This window comes from Pipistrellus kuhlii, unplaced genomic scaffold (genome assembly GCF_014108245.1).
Source record: "Pipistrellus kuhlii isolate mPipKuh1 unplaced genomic scaffold, mPipKuh1.p scaffold_m20_p_6, whole genome shotgun sequence".
Classification (NCBI taxonomy): Eukaryota; Metazoa; Chordata; class Mammalia; order Chiroptera; family Vespertilionidae; genus Pipistrellus; species Pipistrellus kuhlii.
The window spans coordinates 28,693,169-28,715,690 of NW_023425562.1; the positions used below are offsets into that span (position 1 = coordinate 28,693,169).

At 47.3% G+C, this 22,522-nt stretch overlaps 1 protein-coding gene across 8 annotated transcripts in view; it reads right to left on the reverse strand.

The window, feature by feature from the left end:
* Positions 1 to 21,252, reverse strand: part of MTCL1 (microtubule crosslinking factor 1) — a 113,640-nt gene extending 92,388 nt beyond the window's left edge. For 5 of the 8 annotated variants that reach the window (XM_045574901.1, XM_036418127.2, XM_045574900.1 and 2 more), the window contains exons 1-3: positions 19,725 to 21,252; positions 10,507 to 10,731; positions 9,030 to 9,188 (exon numbers count right to left, since the gene is read on the reverse strand). In XM_045574901.1, coding sequence (XP_045430857.1) covers positions 9,030 to 9,188; positions 10,507 to 10,731; positions 19,725 to 20,801 — 1,461 coding nt within the window. In that variant the 5' untranslated portion in view covers positions 20,802 to 21,252. The remainder of the gene's footprint in view (positions 1 to 9,029; positions 9,189 to 10,506; positions 10,732 to 19,724) is intronic. The other 3 variants (XM_036418129.2, XM_045574902.1, XM_036418132.2) reach the window with 1 other exon arrangement.
* Between the last annotated feature and the right edge of the window lie 1,270 nt (positions 21,253 to 22,522).

Consider the following 22,522-nt stretch of genomic DNA (forward strand, 5'->3'; position numbering starts at 1 on the left):
GTTGGAAGGGATCAATGGAACCTACAATCTGTAGCCAGTTTGGTCAGAAGCACTTGCTGGAGTCTAAGAATTGCTTGTTTGTGTGGGGACTCCTTCTCTCTCTCTCTCTCTCTCTCTCTCTCTCTCTCTCTCCCCCCCCCCTCCCTCTCTCTCTCTCTCTCACACACACACACAAACACACACACACACACACACACTCTCTCTCTCTCTCTCTCTCTCTCTCTCTCTCTCTCTCTCTCTCTCTCACACACACACACACACACACACACACACACACACTGAGCAGGGTGGTAAGGCAGGCTGGGAGGACCCACGCTCACTCTCTTCAAAGGTAAATCCTGGCCTTCTTCCTATAATTTTCTCAGTAGAGAAGAAAGAAGAAGCTTAATAAATACTTCTAAAAGTAGAAATTAATTTTATAGAGAAGCTTTACTGGGTCAAAAGAAGATACAGTGCCCTTCCTCACCAACGCACCGGAGCAAGGAACCGGGGGCAGCTTGTTCCAGCGGCTTCCCCCACAAGACACTCTGTTCAAGCGGGCTCCCCGAGCGCCTGCCTCCAGCTCTGACCGGGCAGCTGGTCTTTTCCAAGTCTACGGAAAAGGAGAGTCCAGCTATGGATGGTCTGGAGGATAAACAGAGATATGACAGCTGCTGAGAGCCAGGGGACCTGGGGACGGTAGAATCAGGAGACCTGGGGGAGCTCTGCCGTGAATGGGCCACCCAGCCCTTGGTTTCTTCATGTTGGTAATGAAAAGGCTGGCTAATTCACGTCAAGTATTCTTCTAACTCTAACACTCAGCAAGTCTATGGTCTCAGGCCTACTCTGGCCTTGCATGCCTTCACACCCCATCAGAAGCAAGCTGTCAAATAAAGTTATTATTTCCAACATCCTTCCTTTGTCCTTACCACTGTTTTCTTCCCCCCCTCCCCCCACATAAAATCCACAGAAAGTAAAGGTAAAAATCTCCTTTGACAACAGAACTTAAGGAAATAGCATAACCTAAGAAATGAACGCATTTCAAACACTTGAACCTAGGCAAGCCCCCTCTCCTCCTCATGCCTCTGCCACAGCTCGCCATGAAGAAGCAAAAAGCCTGCCTGCGCTGTGTATCGAAGAGGCCTGTGAGGCTCAACTGAGCTGCTTCCCTCCGCGCCACCACCCCCTGCCCCCCACTCCTCCCTCCCAAACACTGGGATTCGCTGTAATGTGGGTGTCAGGACAAGCCTAGTAGAAAGCACCAATATGATTCTGTCTGGGTTTTGGCAAGAAATGGCTCCAAGGGGACAGGTTCCGAGTGACTAGGACAGAATGCGGTAGGCTGTTGCTCCTTCTTACAGCAAGAGTATGAATCAGCCATTAAGTGCTATTTACAGTTTCTCTCAACATACAATCCCTTTCTTCCCAGACACCAAAACGGGTCCATTTACAGCTTATGTAGTCAAAACGACGTATGCCAAAACTTCCTGCAGTTGCTGCTGTTCCTAAATCCTCCCCAACCTCTGACCTCTGGATTTCCAGGTCTGGGATACTGGGATTTGTTCCTGGGTTCACACAGCTCTGGCCCAATCCATTCCCTGCCCTCCTGGATTGGGCAGAACTCACAAAAGGCCATTTCCCTCCAAATTCCTGTTCAGATACTACATATACATGTGTATACACACACACACACACACACACACACACACACACACACACACACCAGACTCTTCTCACGTTTCAGTGTTCGAGTAAAAGACTAAACCAGTCACCCTGATTCTTCTGCTCCCAGTCTCATCCCACTCTACCTCATCATGAACTTAGCAGGCCACATAACTGGGATATCATTCAAGGCACCAGATTTCTCCCGCTTCCTGTTCTCTATCTAGTCACCCTGCCCCTCCCCATGAACTCACGGCTAGCAAATGAAACCTGATGCTACTTATCCCTTATGAGCTGTCCTAGAGAGCCCACCAAGCTAACACAGCTGCCTCTGCCCCGCATGGCCTGCTGGTCCTACCTTCCACTGTTGGCTGGGCCAGGGGTGAGGCCCTAACTGATTCCCTGGCAGCCACTGACAGCCTGGTCAGGGCCCCAGAAGATGCTGGAAGCAGGACTCTGCTCAAAGATGCTTTACAGTAGCTCAACCTAGTAAATCTTTTTCTTACAAGGGGGACCATAAACTCTGAAAACAAGGATAATACTATTTTATTAAATGCAGTCTAACTGCAATAAAACCATTTGTTATGTTTGTACACCTATATTTCCAGACTTTATGGCTGCCTGATAGTTTGAAGGTAATGACAGACAGAGAAAAGTGCTTGCCCACTGGTTAAGATAGAAAGACTATCTTAATCTATTCTGGCTGCTATAACAAAAATACCATATAGACTGAGTGGCTTAAAGAACAAACATTTATTTCTTACAGTTCTGTAGGCTGAGAAATCTAAGATCAAGGTGCTGGCAGATTCAGTGAAGATCCATTTCCTGGTTCACAGACAGCCAACTTCTCACTGTATCCTCTCATGGTAGAGGGAGCAAGGGAGCTTTCTGAGGTCTCCTTCATAAGGGCATTACTCCCATTCCTGAAGGCTCCTCTCTCATAACCTAGCCACCTTCCAAAGGCCTCATCCCCAAATACCACCTCACTGAGGGTTAGGATTTAACATATGAATGGGGTGGGTCCACAAACATTCAGTCTGTAGCAGCCATAACGGAGAGAAGCCATGAAAAAAAAAAAAAAAAAAGGGGGGGGGGCCCCAAGGAAATGGGAGCTGGTGAGTAGCAGGGTGGAAAAAACTGAGCAGAGAAGGAGGAACACAAGTGCCAAGTCATGAACTGGAAGACAACTGGGGTTACTCATGGCACCCCAGAGCTGCCACGGAGAGCAGCCGAGCCCAGAGGGGTCACATCCTGTTCTGGCAGCACAGTACACTGAGTTATCATGAGCCCTCCCACAATAAGCAGCTGGAAATGCTAGGGAAAGCATAACAAGCAATAATTTTTACACAGCTGAACTCACACAAAAAAAGGAAAATTCCCCAGTGTCAGAAATGCATAAGATATTGAAAACCAGAGAAATTAGCACAAGGGTATGTGTCAAGCATTGTGGGGTAGGAGGGAGTGATGGAAGTTACCAGTCACAGAAATAGGCCCTCGTAGCCAGAAGTGTGACAAAAAGCTTTCATGAATGCAACCAGGCAGCCCACTGAAGAGATGCACCCCAACTGATAGCAAACTAAATACCACCAGGGGCTGGGGATGGGGAGAGAACTTCTTTTCAGGACACCAGATGGTGGAAAACAAAATATCCTCTGAAGTATTAAAATACCCTAACCTATGCTCCACGCAAGTTTAATTCCCCATTGGCACAACCAATTTGGTACACAGCTTCACAAGTCAAAAACTAAGACTTTAATTTGGACCAATGATAGTATCAAGGCCTTTGGAAAAGACCAATGCAAAAATCTCACTAGAAGGACATGTCAACAAACTTCATGGAATTCTCACTAAGAGAAGCTCATAATAAAATGCACGTTGAGTGAGTGTCAGTGGATATGATGAACAGAAGGATTAGTAACACCAAGAACTGAAAACAACAGAGCAAACTGGAGGAGACTATGACTGTAAAATGGTTAAAGATCTAAAAGAAGGAACAGATGAGGAACAAAGAAATATTTTGAAAAAGAACATGCAAAGTTGTGTGTGTGTGTGTGTGTGTGTGTGTGTGTGTGTGTGTGTGTTTAATCCTCACCAGAGGACATGCTTACAGAGAGGGAGGGAGAGAGACTGAAAGAGAAAAACATAAATGTGAGAATCATTGATTGGCTGCCCTCCACGTGGGTCCTGACCTTGGATCAAATCCGCAACCAGGCACATACTCTGTCCGAGAATCAACCCACAACTCTTTGGTGCACAGGATGACACCCAACTGAGTCACTCCGGCTGGGCAGAAGAAGTAAATTTTTTGAAATTCCAGAAATGAAAGGTAAACTCATAGAAATGAAAACTTATTGGATAACTAAAAGACTAATTTGGGGGGGGGGGGGCCCTTAAAAAAATGAGAATTAGTAACTTGGACAAGAAATGAAGAAATTATCCAGAATACAGCACACTCCCGCAGTGTTCCCCAAAGAGTGGTCGCTTACCCCCAGGGGTACGGGAAGAGTTTGGTGGGGGTACGCGTTACACCGGAGTTTGGTGGGGAAATACACTGCACAGTGCTTAGCTGCGCCTAACTCTACGTTCTCATGAGTACGAGGGGTACTCAGCATTACGAAAATTATAGAAGGGGTACACATATGGCAAAAGTTTGGGAAACACTGGCACAGAGAGATAAAAAGATTTTTTAAAGAGGTTAGGTAAGATGGAGGATGGACGAAGAATGGCCAACATAAGAAGATCCCACTTGCGACTAATAGGCATTCTGGAAGAAATGCAGAAACGAGGGCGGAAACGATACTATTGTAATTAGCCGGTTATTAATAAGCATGGTCCCTCTGGGCAGCTTCCCCGGGCGGCTGCAAGCTTCGGGCTCCCCAGGGAACCGCCGGTCCACGCCCTGCAGATCACTGGGGAAAAGGATCGACAAAAGGGAACCCGGGCACCTGTGCAGTGACGTTGCGGTGATGTAAGGAAGGGGCTTGCCTGCCAGTCTAACCTGGGAACTAGGATAACTGGCTAGAGGACAGAATCACTGCAAGCATGTGAAATCTGAGGGCTTCAGTGATTAAGCTCCTAGCTACAACCCCGAGACAAAGTGCTCTCCCTCTCTTGTTCCTCTTGTTTTGCTCCTGCATCCTTGCGTTTGTTTACTCCATGACCGGCACTGGCCTGCCCCTGTGACACGAGAAGCTGCGCGATGGACTGCCCTGGGAACACAAGCTGAGCTGGCCAGACGCTGGACTGGACTGTGCTTTCACAGGGAGCACAGACTCTGGGCAGTGGCTGTGATCTCAGCCTAGTGAAGTGCAGGGTGGGATGAAGGGAGATGGGACCTTGGAGAGAAAGTCCCTTAATGTCCCTCATCAACTAAGTTTCCCATGATACCTCAGTCCTTCCATGGAGGCCTCAGGAAATTCTTGTTCCTGCAGCACGACAAGAAGCCCACTTCCACCAGGTGGGGACACAGAGGGTACCCACTGATAACAGAGAGAACAGAGACAGTAAATGGTTTTAATAGAGGCTACAATAAGCCATTACAGCCCTGGCTGGTGTGACTCCGTTGGTTGGAGTGTGTCCCATGCACCAAAAGGCAGCAGCTCCATTCCTGGTCAGGGCACATGCCAGATTGCAGGTTTGATTCCCTCTCAAATCAATTTTAAAAAATTTAACCATTATAAAGTGTAGAATTCAGTGGCATTTAGTACACTCACAATGTTGTACAACCATCACTTCTATTTAGTTCCAAACATTTTCATTATTCAAAAGGAAACCCCACACCCACTAAGCAGACCGCCCCCTTCTCCCCTCTCCTCAGGCCCTGGAAACAACTAAGTTTTTTTCTGACTCTGTGGGTTTACCTAGCCTGGATATTTCCTATAAATGAAATCATACATGTCTGACTCCTTTTACTTAGCCTATTTCTGAGGTTCATCCATATTACAGCATGTGTCAGGGAGAAAGAAAATGTCTAAGACTGCAAAAGCAAGGAGCCATTGAACCTTAAGCACCTGGCAGGCAACTGAGGTTGAGAAGCAAGACAAGTAAGAACAACAGCAATCACTTAAGCCCGAGTGACTAAAAGGACAGTCGCACCACTAACCAACCCAATGGGGAAAGTCAGAAGGAGGGGCAGAAGGAGCGAGGGAGATAAGTCTGTTTCTGACACACTGAGTTTGAAGTGCTAGGAGAAATCCGTCTTGGACAAGTCCACCAGGCAGCTGAAAATAGTCTGCAGCTTAGGCGAGAACAGCCCCAGCAGAGGCTACAGAGCTGAAGAGGTACAAACATGCCCTGTCTCACTGCCTGAGGCCAAGAGGGACATACACTTCTGTTGCCTAGAGACACACACGCACTGTCCTTGCCTTTTTTTCAAAAGTTGATGCGTCCATTTACAAAACTTCAGAGGTGAACAGAATCGAGCAAGGCTCAGGAGAGAGAAATATTATCCTCACCCTAGAGCAAAACTCAGGGCGTATTTTGTTCCGGCTTTCATAAAAAGAGCCCATTCATGGAGACCACTGCTGGCATTTGCCAATAAATACCTCCTCCACCACTTTTGAACCTTATCATGGGCTCCATCATTTTCTGCTTCCAGCATAGAATACCAGCGTCTAACCCTCCCTCAGGCTCCGATCAGTTTTAGGGTTTATTTAGAACAGCGGTGTTCAGACTTTTTCATCTTGTGGCACACATAAACTAAGTAATTAAATTCTGTGGCACACCAAAAATATATATTGTCAATCTGACCAAAAAATAGGTGTAATTTTGATTCATTTACAATAAAAATAATAGTAATTATCTACGCTTTTTGCTCCAAAGTGACCTTTGGGGGGAAAAAATCAAGTTGCCTATACTTTTATATAAGGATTTCTGGTACCAAAAATAAACCAATCAGATTTAATCTTATTATGTGGCATGACCAATACACATGCTGTGCCCCTAAAGTGTATGCACACTGTAACAGCTGACAGCTCAATTTTAAAAATGAAATGTATTTTAATAAACACCACCTTTACAATAATTCCAAGTGTGTGTTTACATTTCTTTTGAGACACCCTATATTAATGGTTCAAGATAGGATATTCACACTAGATAGCTATTGTGTTGGCTGTTGTCATTTTTTTTACTTGGCAATCTGAGAGAAATGAGGTGCCCTGAATTGAACAGTCGGGCATTGAATGTCTTAAAAATTCTTATGGCACACCTGTTGAAAATCACTGGTTTACAAGTTTGGTGTGAATACACAGCCCCATCAGCCTGACTGTAACTCTGGAGGCAAAATACTTATTGTGTCCCCATTGAGCAACCCCTCTCCAAACAGCTTTCACACACGAAGGAGGAGCTGACCCCTCCACCTTCTTCCCTCATATCCAGCCTGAGCCTACATCACAGCTCTGAGGATCCTTACCTCACACTTGCCTGGCTCTGAATCTTCCCGCAAAGAGTTTTTATCCTTGACTGAAAGCCAAATACTTGCACAAGCCATCAAATATGTGCAAAAGAATTCTTGCTTGTTTGAAATATATATATATATACACACACTTAGGTGCATATAATTTATATATGTACACACAAATATACACACATCAAATTTATAAATTAAACTTCTAATTTGTTTTCTATACCCACAAGGGCAGGATCAAAATCAGAAGTTTTGAGGGGAAAAACCCATTATGACATACCTTCTAGTAAACTTAGACAAAGGAAAGAGAGGAAAGAAAACAACTAGAACAACAAGTCAGAGATAAAAGACCCACAATCAGAGGAAATTCCTCCGGTCCTGGGCTAAGTATGCGTGCAAGGTAAGAGGCAGGGGTGACCCAGAATGAGAGAACATTGTCAGCATCTCCCTCTTCCTCTGGGAAGCCCACTGAGTCCCCCGGGCAAGCTGTAGTCACTACAGCTCCACATCCTCAGCCTCCTTCACCCGCTCACCCAGCGAGTCTCCACGATGCCCGTAGGCCAGGCACTGTTCTAGGCACAGAGACCCCACAGTGAACCAAGAAACAAGTCCCCCACACCTACTGAGCTTGAGTTCTAGAGGGGCATTAGTGAAGGGGAGACAAAAAAAAAAAAAAACAACACACACAGCTTTTTAGATAAGTGGTGACAGTATACCCAAATTTATGGGTAATTTACACAAATCCATGATGTATCAGATGGGAAGGCAGACAGGGATGTCCAGGGTAGAGACAACACTTAATGTATAAGTGTTGAGAGGAGGCTGGATGAGGAGAGATGTCAGCAGAGACCTGCAGGTGAGGGACTGAGCCACAAGTGGCTGGATCTCTGGAAAGAGACCGTATCTGGGGAGGGTGAGCTCGAGGTTGGCATGGCTGTGAGGGGATGGGGGAGGAATCAGCGGTCGCAGCACTGGCTCCTTTGCTGTGATTTTTGTTATCTGTATGCGACATTGAACTGTAAACACCTTGAGAGCAGGGCCTGTGCTGCCATACTCTCCTCTGCATGCCCAGTGCCTGATTCAGGGCCTGAATTAAGTTGGGTGGATGGACGAGAATGGCTGGTGAATCAGGAAGCTTAGCCAAGGGAAAACTAACCTGCTAAGTCAGGCAGGTAATATGCTGGTTTTAACAATTATATTTTTTTAAAACCACTATCTTAAAGCCTTCCCCAAGTTTTTTTATTTCATCAACATGCAGAATATTTCTAAGAAAATACTCAGCTTAAAAAAAAAAAAAAAAAGAAAATACTCAGCTTATAATAGCAATCAACAACAGAAGAGGATTTACATGACTTTATGCAAATGAGTATATCTTTATATTTATACACTTATATTTATATAAATTCATATATATTCATTTTCTAGACCACTTTGCGAGGACATAGTCACTCCACAAAAATTTTTAAAATTTACATTTAAATCACATTGGCCAAATAACAGATGTAGGTTGCATACTCATATTACCTATTGACCCAGGCAACCATAACGTATTTTCCAGCTTGTTGGAAGCCTTTTGAGAAAAAAGCTACCACTTAATGTTGTATTCCAGTAACAGTGCGCAACATTTTGACCCATAAAAACAATTAATAGCCAGCTCATCTGAATGGAAAGTATTAAAAATAGCTCAGACCAGCGTTCAACCAGGTTTTTCTGTAAAGGACCAGAGAGCAAACACCAGGTTTGTGAAAGCAACATACAGTCTTTGTCACATCGTTTTTCTTTCTTATTAGTTTATTTGGTGTGGTGGTGGCTGTTTTCCCATGCTATAAAAAAAATGTGAAAACCATTCTTACTTTCCAGGCCATGCATACAGGCCATAGTTTGCCAACCACTACTTTCAACCATAATGATAATGGGATACTTGGAGTCCCAACTTCCTCACAATTAAACCCAAAAGAGAAATCCCCACACATTTCCGGATTACCTCTTTCAGCCTCTCCAGCTCATTTTGGAGGGCCTGTTTGGATATTTCCACTTCAATCATCTGCTGTCGGAGGGCTTCATTTTCATCTTCGGCTTTCGCACGCTTCTCCTCCACAGTTTCAAGTTCATGGTGCAATCGGACAGACACGTCTTTGGCTACCTGCAGAGATAGTCATCCGGGTATGAAGCTTTCTGAGCGCCAAGGCTGCATCCAAACAACTTTTGAGGCAGAATCATTAAGAGATACGGTATTTACACTGAAGAGCGAAGACCTTAGCAATGTTAACAAGCTGATTTTTACAGGCGGGTATTAGTTTAAAATGTGATGTCCGCATTATGAGGAAGAATACAACTTTTATCCGGATTAAAGCGTCACTCTGGATAGCCCTTCTTCCTTATAAAATATTACCAAGAATGTTAATTCTGCTCAAGTGCAGAAGCTTTAAATGCTAAATTAGAAATAATAACAATACACAACCAATTTTTCTGTTCCCTAAGGTAATGTTAAACCTATTTGGTAAAAAATATATAATAATTCCGTAGTAGATGTTTAATGTAGTCAAGTTTTAAGCTATCTCCTATGGTAAAATATTTGAATGTTAAAAGCAGTTAAACATTTTTACTTTCTAAAAGGAAACAAGGAAGAGATTTTGCTAAAGAAATATATATCTCCCTTATGTCACACCAAATGACATTTTTAAGTGTTTTATAAATTTTATAGAAGTACAAAGATCTTTTTTTGTTAATGAAAAGGCTAATGAGGCTTCATAAGTACTCCCATAATAAGGAAGACATTATGCATAGTTCATCTCTTGATGAATGATTTGATAATTGGGTATGAGAGAAGCCAGGGTTTAAAGTCTGGGATTTATTCACCTCATTCCCATTTCTGTCACTGGTTCTCAAAGACACTTTAACAATTAGCTATGACCTTATTTCTCGCCAGTTAAACCATCACTACACTATTCAAGTCTCACTTGGGTTATGGTAATTTCAGGTTTTCTACATCCTAGAAACTTAACAATAAAAATGTTAAGTGATTATGGTCAACTCTTAAGAGTGGTCTTTGACTATAACTGAATTGATAATCAAGAGATTTTTTTTAAAAATATTTCAAATCTTTAGAAGGAGTTTCTGTATCATTTCTATACAATTGCCAAACCAATTACCAGGTATTTATTATTTTTTTATTATCTATTTTTATTTAGATCTATTACTATGGTTTCTTATCTTTCTTTTTTATTATGCTTGAAGATCTCATTTCATATGACAGATTTAAATCTTGGACCACCAAAGCCATATGAATCTTCGTTCGTAAAGTGAACAAAGATGTTCACGCTGAAGTCTGTTGAGAGAAACATGACCAGGACATTGAGACCACATGTAAGTGGGACTCGAGGGCTGCATTTTCAGATCTGCGACCCCGTCCAGCCCAGCTCTTCCCGGGAAGCTCACGCCCCATTGGCCCCCTCCCTCACCTTTAAGTCCTGTTCCAGACTGCGGATGAGCTCGCCATCCACTTGACCCGTCTCAGCCACTTTCAGGCTCTTCTGCTCGGCTTTCCTGAGGCGGTACTGCAGGATCCGGCAGTTTTTGTTAGCACGGTCCAGTTCTCGCCGGAGCTCCTGCAGCTGGTACACATCTTCCTCCAAGTAACTGTCCCTCATCTCCTCCATCTCAGCCCGCAGTTCATCCAACTCATCCTACACAAGCCAGATGGAGTAGAGTTATAAGCCGAGCACCTCAGAAAAATGACCATGCGCCCTCTCCCCGCCTTGTGATACGAAACATGCACTACCTGCACACTTACCCCCGGGCTTATGTGACATGGCACAGAGACCTCTGGGCATCCTTACACGAGTGAATATCACCAGATGTCTGTTCAAATAGTATGGACCCAGAAACTAAAACCCAGCTGAATTGTTCATTGTGGCTCCTTAATATTTATTCCATTTCCAATACTCCCTTACATAATCATCATAATAATTGAAATAGCTCTGCAGATAACTAAACTTTAGATTCAGACTGAACATTAATTCCCATCTCTAAGGCACAATCCAGTTGTCAAAGGTGAGTCAGACAGACCTTGCCTTCAAAGCACATAAACTTTAGCAGGATTATAACTGTGACCTACCCTGGAATCATAGCATACCTGCCAAGGTCCCTAAAACACAAATCTCAGCACTAACCAGGGGTCTGACCGTCTAAAGATAAAATGTTTACATTGTATCAAATACACACTGGGTTTGCTTCCCCCCATTCACCTATCCTTTATACAACACCTCCATTTCACTTTGTTGTCAATATGGAGACCCTAAGAATACAGGAAACCCCCAGACAGTGTCCCTGCCTCCCCTCCACCCCTCCAATCCCACAGCCAATCCAGTGCTGTCAGCTCAATATCAAAATACCTCAGGGGCTCTCTTCCCAAGGACCACATTCTCCATCCCTCTCAAGGGGCTACTGCACAAACAGATAGATTCATCACATGGGACCCCCTGCTTCCCCTCACTCTCTCTTCTCCACAGTCCATTCTCGGCCCAGACTGCTATTCTTTTATTTTTTTAAAAAATATATATTTTATTGATTTTTTACAGAGAGGAAGCCAGAAACATCGATGAGAGTAACATCGACCAGCTGCCTCTTGCACACCCCCACTGGGGACGTGCCCGCAACTCAGGTACATGCCCTTGACCAGAATTGAACCCGGGACCCTGGAGTCCGCAGGCCGACGCTCTATCCATTGAGCCAAACCGGTTTTGGCAAGACTGCTATCCTTTTAATATGGAACTCGGACCGGCTCCCGTACTCAAACCCCCATCACACCCAGAAATCCTCCCAAGGCCTCCCCAGGGCCTCTGGGCTCCCCCTTCTCTTGTCCCAGGAGGTAGAGAACTGCTCCAGGCCTTTCACCTGTTACGGCCTCTCCTTAAATCGCTCCTCCCAGCACTCTGTGAGGCTCTGTTCTCAGTATCTGTAGGACACCTAATGCATTCTCTGACCCCCTTCCCTCCCCAACCCACTGTCTCTCCTCCCTGACTTGCTCTACATTCTTCCACCTCTTATCACTGTCAATTTATCACCTGTCACCCACACTAAAAGGTAAGTTCCATGGCAGACACCTTGAGTATCTTGTTCCTCTTTGCATTCACAGCACCCAGAGGAGTGAGGCAGCCATACAGCAGGTCCTCAATAAATATGTGTGGAATGAATACACAACACGTAGAAAGACCGAATCATAACGATGACCAATATCAGACATAACTGCAGCTTTGCTTTGTTCCAATCCTATAACCTAATTTATATATATATATATTTCTCAATCCCCTAGACAGAGCTGCAATATGTGAGATATAAATTCTATTGAAGTATTACTAAAGATTTTAATAAGGAACTATTTAGAAAGAGGGAGATTAAGGAAAGCATGCTAAGAATTTTCTTGATTTGTTTGATAATTGATAGTTTAAATGCCTCCAGAATAAGATACACTTAGTCATTCCCATTTGTTTTCTTCAATTAATATCGAAGCTCAAGAAAAGAGAGAAAAAAAAAGAACTTTACAAAACTTCATCCTAAGTTGTCATTTCAGGTTCTGCCATTCATTTTGCTTCTGGATTCTCCCCACTCTTGCTAATCCCTGCATTTGTTCTTAAAACTGGGGATTTACTTACAATAAGGCACTAGAGTTTCCCAATCTAAAGCTTCAGGTAGATAAGAAATTGAACAGAAAGAAGCCTCCTGGAGAGGGTAAGATTAAATACAAAAGTGTAAAAAAAAAAAAATACATTGGGAATCTTTATGGAAAAACAGATTGGCATAAACAGGGTGAAGACAGTTCTTCAGCCATCCTCAACAGTATGAGTGGTCTACTGGGAAGCACAGAGGTGCCATCGCTGTCCCTCAACCCCAGTGTGTATTGGTAGATTCTCCCCACTCTGTCCACACTACCCTAATCAAGAGAATGGCCTATGTTGAACATACATGAACAGAATGGGCTTGCTGAGCTCTTCAGAGAACTGGAAAACTCAGCTCTATCAAGAAGGTCCTTGCCAACCTTCAGCAAAGAGGTTGTGACTGATGCCCACTCCCCACACTGAGGCTTGGAGGATGCAGTGCCCCTCACTCAGCCCATGCTGGAGGAGACCAACCACAGACCAAAAGCTTGAAGTGGGCCTTGTGGATGTCATCCTTTTGATAAAGAGAGTATCTTCAAAATCAAGGTCAAGTTTCGCCCAGGTTCCATCCATGAATATGATGAGTCAGACTATGAAAGAGTCTAGTCTTTACCCTTGTGACTAAGGACACTTAAAGATATTTGTGTCACTGGGTAGAAGTAATAAAAAAAATAGTTAAAAAATAATCACCATATGTACACACACACACACAGACACACACACACACACACACACACACACAAATATACAGTGTCTGTGGCCATTCAGTTCACAGAAGGAATTGTTTATGACTGCTTTTCCATCTGGAAAGCTTATCCCTAAAAGCCAAAGTCACTAACGCTTGTCATCACTTGGTACTCAAACCAAAGTTTTTAAAATGTGATATAGTCATGAGAAGATATAAGATAAAACTTCCAGGCATAAAAATGTTCTCAAATTTTCAGACTTTGTAATAGGAGAGCTCTTGTCGGCCTAATGTCATATGCTGGATGTGTGCTGGATGTGTTATATAGATGTGTAAACAACCAATGAAAGGCTAAAAAAAACTATTTAACATGTTAAGCCCCCAGCCTGCTTTGTCTTCCAGACAGAAAGTACAGTGTCCAGTCACTGGTGACTGACAGGGCACTTAACGTGTTAAGGGCCAGAAGAACCCACACTTCCAAACCATGGAATAGGCCAGATATAAACAGCTAATATTCATGGCATAAATAATTAACAACATTAATTGCACTGAGGCTAAATTAGGAAGAGAACATAATTTCATGTATTTGAATCATTACTTTTATAACTCATATTTTACCTAAATTTGTAGAATAGAAGACATTCTTTATTAAGCACTTTGCCTTCATTAGTAAGCCTACAATAACCCTTCCAGGAACATATTAATCAATCCCATTGGATAGACAAGAAAAGCAAACCCACACTGGTTGGCATGTCTGAAATTCCAGCTAATAAATGGAAGTTAGACTGCAAACCCAGACTGTCTGATTCCAAACACACGATCTTTCCAATAAATACTATAAATTATTTGCAAAAACCAGAACAAATGAAATAATAATAGGCTTCATATTGCACTTTTAAAAGCCCACAGTCAGTGTGAAATAACAAAAGCAGGCTAACAGTTAGAGCTTGACAATTGTCAGTGTGCACGTATATCCATTATCACAACTGGTCCTCAGAAAAGCCTTGTAATGTGCAACAAAGATATTAAGACACCCCCTTTTTTAAATGAGGAATTTGCTATTCTAAAAGTTTAATGGCTTCCCAACACTAGTCTGTTTCAGAGATGGGATGAAGCCAGTGTTTAAACTCTTTTCTTGGAACCTTGAAAAAAAGCAATTTTTCAGGTTCAGTGAAAAGGAGTTACAAAAAAAAAAAAAAAAGTAAATTATAAGCCCTGTAAACTGGTAGCAGACATTTGGAAAGCAAAAACTGTGATTATTCAGATTAGGGTCATGGTGGATAGTGATTTTCAAACTAACTACATTAATTTTCTGACAGCACGCTCTAATTTGTATTAAAGAACCATAAGATGTCTGTCATTTAAATGTTTAAGAAAGTCAAATCAAGCAGAACATACAATGTTTCTGGCAGATGTACGTTAGACATAGTAAGTAAAAGTGAAAAATTGCTGTTTTGTTTATACACAGAATTAATAAGAAAAATATTGCTCTTAATCAACAGCCTTGTATTAAATTAGCATCAGGTCTGTCAGATACTTGAATGTTAGATCATTATCTCATTGAAAAGCTCATCTAGTTTTCCAATTAATTTTTCAAATTTTATATATAAAATGAAATCATGAAGTGGTATGAATCTCTTCAACTATCCCCCTGTGCCTACAGATAACAAATTGAGCCTATTTTCTATATAAATTAGGGTAATAACCAGATACCATCGGAGCACTAGAGTAAAGCAAAATTAAAATGAAATGTTTCAGTGAAAACCTCTATGAGGATAGTTTTAGCCACAAATATAAAGTAAAACCCAAATCCGTGGTTTCTTAGTATAATCGATACAAATTCTTGATCATACAGATAATTTTACCCAAGTCAAAATCTCCTTTAAACAGCCCCAAATCAATAACTATTATTGATTTAATAACCCCTCCTTAAATAGGCCCAATTTGGACAGTAGGAGGAGTCCTCTGGCTACTGTTGCAATAATTCCATCTTCTGGGAGTTGTAGACAGAAACTATTGTCTGTTGTGATACACAAATAAACCCGCCTCATTTCCCTCCGGACAATGGAAATGGTCTCGGCAGAGTCCCAGCTGTGGCTCAGAAGGCGCAGGGGCTGCTACCATTGTTTACCAAGTGATAGTTCACCCAGCAGCTGATGGGTTGTTGGCCCTGGCCTACATTATCTTGCCACCCAAGACTGTTACAGCCGCCCTTTCACAGAGCAAATAAAGAATGGATGTGGAAAGTGGGATGTCAGGAACGAATAGGAACGCTGTCCACTTTAACCCTGCCCACGGAAAGGGAGGAGGAGCAGGGTCCAGAAGAGGGACGGAGGAGCTGACTGCACTTCAGAACTGCTGGGCCCTGCCTCGTGGTGTGCCCGCCGCTGGGCCACGCTGAGCACTCAGAACCCAGGCAGCCAAATATAACAAAACCATTTCAGAGCCTGAAACTCAGGAGACAACCTCAAGTGAGAAACAGAATGGTAAGATCGGATCAGTGCATCGTAAAAACAAACAAACAACAAAAAGACCTTCCCAGTCATCTCCCTTGGGAAGTTGTTCCTCTCAAAGAATTCAATGTTATTTGTCCTTGTAGCTAGCACTGGCTTCTTTTGTTTCAACCAAAAGTAATTCTTATGAAATGACAGAAAGCAGAGCAGAAAGAGGCAGCGCTTCCCCACACCAATCCTTGTTCATCCCACAGGACATGGCATTTAGGAGTACACTCTTTGGGAGCAAGAGTGAGGGTGTTATGAGTGCATCACCTGTAATGAAAAGGACGTGTTCAAAATAGGCCAATAAACTCAGGGTGATTGAATCACCCTGAAAAGCTTGTGGAAACAGCGAACATAATTAATATGTTCACAAGGAGCAGGAAGGCTGCCTGATTATCTCAGAGCGCTCAAGCAGAAACACAGCGGTGGCAGACAGGTGGGCAGGGGAAACACACCAGCAATACTTCATAAAGGTCCTCCTTATGAAACATGCTTGGGTTTGGTTTGAGAAAGAAGCGAAGGCCTTTGGGAACCTTGAACTCAACTGTTTACCTTAATTTCTGAACACTTCCAAATACATTCAAGTTCACCAGAGGTAAAGGGACAACAAGAATGCTTCTCTGACTGTGTTCATGAAAAATGGATTGAGTGATTTTTGCATTTTTTCTTTGAGTCACCTTGCTGCCCTTTGATGAAGGTAGTAAAGGAACAGAAAGCAGGGTCAAGGACAGCCCCACCCAGCACAACAGAAGGCATGCACTTCTCTGTTGACATTTGCTATTAAATAAATAAATAAATAAAAATACAGCAGTCTGGCTAGAAAACAAGAGCATTCCACTTGAATTTTCTGATCAATAAGACATTCTCCTATGATTTTGTAGGCCTGATTTTTCTGCTTTGTTACCCCATCGTCATTCTAGCTCTGAAAGTGTGAGTCTTGTACAGTGACGATGGCAAAACTGACTTGGAAAAGAATGTAATAATATTGTCACATTTCTCCAGAATATAGTGAAGTACATACAATTTACGGGCTGCATCTCTTCTTGTTGGATAACATTTGAAAAGAGAAATGCTCTATCCCATTGGTCAGCAAACTGCGGCTCACAAGCCACATGCGGCTCTTTGGCCCCTTGAGTGTGGCTCTTCCACAAAACACTACATGCGAATGCGCACCTACGGTGAAATTGAAACGTCGTGGCCCCTGCCCAGAAGTTGGTTTTCGACTCTCAAAAGAAATTTCAATCGTACTGTTGATATTTGCCTCTGTTGACTAATGAGTTTGCCAACCACTGCTCTATCCAATCACCAGAGTTCTGGGCAGCGGTCCCTGGGAAAGCAGTAGATGCACTTTTACCCACCATCTTAAAGAGTGCCGCCGAGCAACAAGAACAACCAAAAGAGTTCCAACTGTGCATGCTCTCAGTACCACGTGCAAAGACATGCCTACTGCCTCTGCTCCATGAGGTCATGGATGCTCCCCTGGCAGATTTGCATTACGTGGGCGGGTTCGCTGACCTTTGGAAAAGTCTACCAGAATTGCTGTGTTTCTTCCCCAAAGTTGAACTATTGTCATTTACTCTTGGGAATGACCACACATGTGACTCACACATACATTTGCGAGTGTTCTTCTGTCTCCTCTCCTCCTTTGAACCACCTCTACCCACTTCTCTCTCCTGCTGGGAGAGCAAGGCTGGGAGATGGACTCAGGCATAGTGAACAGTTGGCCGTGACATTTGCTCCACAGGAAATGGAGACTGAACATTTCCCACAAATGAAGCATTGCCAGTGGGACTTATGTGACCATTTGCACACAGGCGAGGGGAGAGATGATCGTTACCCAACGGCCCTTTCACCTAAAAAAGAAAATGGAGCCCCTAGGAAAGCTAAGCCCTGGGAGCACTTGGAGCTAATACAACTCCAAAGCAAGCAGCGAACTCTGAGAAAAGCAGCCTTGCTGGAAAGAGGGTGCAGCCTGGTGCAGGGGACCAAGCAGAGGCTTTGGAGGTGGCCACACTTACTAGCGGTGTGACCTTGGGGAAGTCATTTAAGTGGTCTGGGGTTAGGAATAAATATACCAACGACCATGCCCTATGTTGTTGTGAAGATTCACTAAAATATCAAATAGACCAGACAAGACTCCAGGGTCAGACATACATTCCATTCACCGAGAAGTTAACAATGTGAAAAGATAAAGCAAATAGCCAGTTCCTTAGGAATGAACCCTGAAATGAGGTCAGAATGCTTACCTTAAAAAACAGAGATACAATGAGTAATATATTTTCTTTAATTTTTTTTTTCTTGTTTAGCAGTCATAATTTGCATAAGCATCATTTAATCAGAAACACAGAGGGTCAGGGATGATGTCCAGAGTTGGGGCTCAACACTGAACAAGATCATCTTTCTCCCCCTTAGGGAGATGGCATTTGTTGAAGATCTACCAGCGTGCTGCTTTGAGGCAGCCACGCAATATAGGAGCCCTTTCTCTTCCGCACCTCTAAATTTCACCCTGGCATCTGTTACATAAGAGGAGGTGACAAAAGCAAATGCACTGTTTGAAACGTCTCACTCCAAGCCCTAATCTACTCTTTTCTCAGGTCTCTCCCCTGCCTCATTGTTACTTCTTTGCACACGATAAAACAACTCCTGGGTTCAGCTGGTCAAGAGCAGCTCCTGATAAAAGGGTTAGCTTTGGAACACTCAGCAGTTAGCTGATTCCAGTTTGCACTGCACACTTCACCGCCATTCCTCCTCAAAGCCCACACCTTTGGTCCCATGGACCAGAAACTGGGCCTCAGTCGGGCAGGTTCAGCATTTGCTGAGAAAACAGTGCAAATCACATAACCAACTGGTAAAAGAGGGCTGCCCAAGTGGTTTGGGAGGAGATGTATAACATCCTTTAACAGAAGCACGAATTCATTTGTATCACTGGAGCTCTTTTACTAACCTGAGGATTACAATAAATTAAAACCATTGCCTCATTATAACCAATTACATTTATTTTTTCTCAGGGCACCGCACACCTCAATTATCTTAACCCCCACCCACCACCCAACACTGTCTAAGCCCACTGTTGTGCAACACCAGCCAGCTCTCCTTCTCCAAGAAAACATGGATTCAGGTCCCGCGCCCAAAGGCTAGCAAGACCAAGAGGCCATTGCTCGCCAGCCTGGCCGGAACACACCGGCAGAGGTTGCAATTCCCTCGAAAGTGCTGGCCTGTGGAGGGAATCAAGTGGCCTCTCCTGACACAGAAAACCGGCTCGTGGACGCTTACTGGGGCCTGGGAAGCAAAGCACTGTTGTCCCTCCAAGCAGGCCCCACGTCAAGGACCTCTCTGCCTGTGTGTCTGAACCCGGAGGGAGACACAGGGCGTCTGATCTTCTGTAATAACAAGAGCCTGGCCCACCGCAGCCTCGGGAGCCAGACACACCGGATGTGCGGGGACCAGAGGTCCTGGAGGAAGGATAACCCGCTCTCCCAGGGGAGGGTGGGGATCCATGTGGATGCAGCGTGTGGGTTCCATGTGCATGCACACTGTGATGAAAACCGCTTCTCCCACAGTACACGGACAGGGGAAAGGGCATCCGGAGAGGGACTTCCAGAAACAAGAAAAGCTAAGTGGATTGAGCACCTGCCCGGAGGACCCACAGGTCTTGTGGCTCCTTCCACAAGTTTTGGCTTCAGTTCCAAACACCCAGCGCGTTCGGGGCCAGGAAAGTGCGAGGCCGAAGGGGAAAGCGCTCATCAGGACCCGGGAGGCTGGGCTCGCGGCAGGCAGACCTGGGGGGGGGTGGGGGTGGGGGTCCCCTCGGAAGCCCAGAGCGGCCGCCAGCTGCTCACCTTGAGATAGTCGTTCTCCGAGCGCAGCTCCTCCATCTCCCGCAGCAGCTCCTCCTCCGCCGCCGCCGCCGGGGCCGGCGGGGACTGCTCGCCCGGACCGGGCTCCTTGGGGGTCCCGGGCACCCCTCGCTCTGGCGGCGCGCGCCCCCCGGCATCTTCTGCCCCGCTGGGCCCCGGGGACCCCGCGGGGACCCTGCCCGGGCTGCTCCGGCCCCCGAGGAGAGCGCCGGCGGCGGCGGCGGCGGGGAGCGCGGCGAGGAGCGCGGGGGGCTCGGGGCTGAGCAGCGGCGCCCCCCGAGCGGCGGGGCTGGTCGCGGACACCACCCGCAGGGACTCCCGGTCGCTCGATCCCGTGCCGGACTCGGCGTCGCTGCCGGCGGCGGGGAGCAGGCGCTGCTCGTCCGACAGCGGTTCGGAGGGGCAGTCCGAGAGGTCCGAGCTGCTGTCCGTGTGGCTGATGCGCGCGCCGGGGGCGGCGGGGAGGCCGGCCGCGGGGGTCACGGCGAGGATCACCGCGGGGACCGGGGCGTGGGGGGCCCGGGGCCCGGCGGCGCTGGCTGGGAGCGCCCCGGGGCCGCCGCGCTTGGCTTTGCGGTTCTTGGCAGCGGCGCACGGGGGCTCGGCCCCCGGCGGCGGCGGCGGTCTCCCCGCCCGGGGCAGCGGGTCCGCGCGCGCCGCCCTCCTGGGGCCCGGAGTGGCCTTCGCCCCGCCCGGAGCCCTGGCCCCCGGCGGCGGCGGCTTCTCCTTCGCGCCGGGGACCCCCGCGCTGCGCCGGGAGAGGCGGCCGGGCGCGGCTGGGGTCCCCGGCGAGGGCGGCGCCTTGCCCGCCAAGCTGGGCGAGCGCGGGGCGGCGGGGGCCGGGGAGCGGCCGGAGGGGCGGGCGGCCGGGGCCGGGCCGGGCGCCGCGGGCCGGCCGTGCAGGTCCTGGAGGAACGGTCTGGCGGGCGAGGGAGCACGATGCAGCCGCCGCCGCTCCGCCAGCGGGTGGAGGTGGTGGTGCTGGCGGAGGTGGTGCTGGCCGGGCGGCTGCGGCTTGGCGTCCGGAGCGCCGCCCGCGGGGCCGTTCAGCGTCTCCATGGCCGGGGCCCGGCCCGCGAGCGGCAGCTCGGGCGGCGGATGCTCCAGGTGGCGGCGGCGGCGGCGTGCAGCCTCCCCGCGCGCCGGCTCATCCCGGTCCCCCGCCCCGCCCGGCCTGCGCCCCGCGCCCCCGCGCCCCCGGCCCGGGGCTCCCGCGGAGCTCGCCACCGCCTCGCGCTCTCCTTGCTGAGGTCACTGCCGCCGGGGCTCTCCGGGGACAGCGGCGCCGTGGCTTCCCGCCGCTCGCATCCCCGGGGCGCGGCGTTCCGGGCTGGCGGGGGAGCTCCGCGTCCTCGCACACCCCGCTCCTCCCGCGGCCGCGCTGGGGGCGCGCTGCCCGCGCCCGCGTCCTGCTCCGGCTCCCGGCGGGCCGGCTCCCCTCCGCGCCCGCCGCTCGGGCAGCGAGACTCTGCACGCGCGCTCCCCGGCCTCCCGGCGCCGGAGCCCGGCCTCCCCGTGCGCATGCCCCGCCCGCGGCCAGCCGAGGCCGGGGTGGGGGGGTGGGGGGAGGGGGCGGGGCCTCGCTCCCCACGGCTGGCTCGGGGGCCGCGTTCCCCCCAGCCCCCTCCGCCCTGGGACCCTATTTGCTCTTTGAGTTTCTGAGACACAGCACCTGGTTCTGGGAAGGGAGGGCAATAGGAGAGGTGAAGTTTGGGGGGGGGGGGGCATGCGGGCACCGACCGCTTGGGGGAGACTGGGAGTCCGGGAGGCATGGGTGCCCCCCCACCCCACCCCGTAGAGTGTGCCTTCGGGTACCTCCTTCCCTCGATTGACCAACGTCTGCCAGAGTCCCCTTCACCCAATCCCTGCTTCCCAGGACCCCTTATTGAGCTCCCGGCATCAGTGTCCTCTCCACGTGGTGCCTGCACACCCCATGAAGGATGGCTGGTACCCAATGCAAACCGGGCACAGTGCTTCGTGGTTGGCACTCTCGGTGGCCTCCGGGGCTCAGAAGAGAAAGCTTGGGGCCAGAAAGCGGAATCAAGTTTGTAGTTCCAGCTCCGAACCCAGATATTGTTTTATTTCAGCCTCATCACAAGCGGGCATTGGGGTTACCTGAGACTCTGAGGACACGAGTGCAGTGAAGTGCAAGTCCGTGCCTTAGCCAGACCTTAGCTGCATGGGGATTCACACCCAAGTCCACAGACTTCTCAGTGCTACCTGTGTGTGTGGGATTTAAGGGAGCGAGTATGGGATCACACTGTGTAAAGGGTGAAGGGCTTTGCAAATACCATCAACACGGTTCTGATCCCAGGCGTTGGATGCTGGGCAGGGCTCAGAGCAATAATGATGAGCTGCCCGGTGGCCGCTTACCTGGCCTGGGAGACTGGAGCTTTCCTAGAAGCATGGTTGACCTTGCAGGTGAGTGAGTGCCTAGGACTTGCCGGAGTGGGGACTGCAGATGAGATGACAGCCTCAATTTTGCCCCTGCATTTTGATCATTATCCCAGAGGCTGGAGCGGCCATGGAAAGATCCTGAGTATGTAGGGCTGATCTTATTTGCTTAGAAATGTCCCACTGAGGAGAGGGAGGCCGGGAGGGGAGCGCTTAGTGGCTGTGGCAGTAAGCACAGATGAGGAGCATGGGTAATAGGGGTAGAAAAAAAAAGGAGACAGACTTGTGAAAAGAAAAAGGAAAACAGATTTCAAAGTTTGTGATCTTATCCCACACAGCCACCTCCTTCAAAATCCGCAGGATAAAAAACAAAAAAAATAAATAAA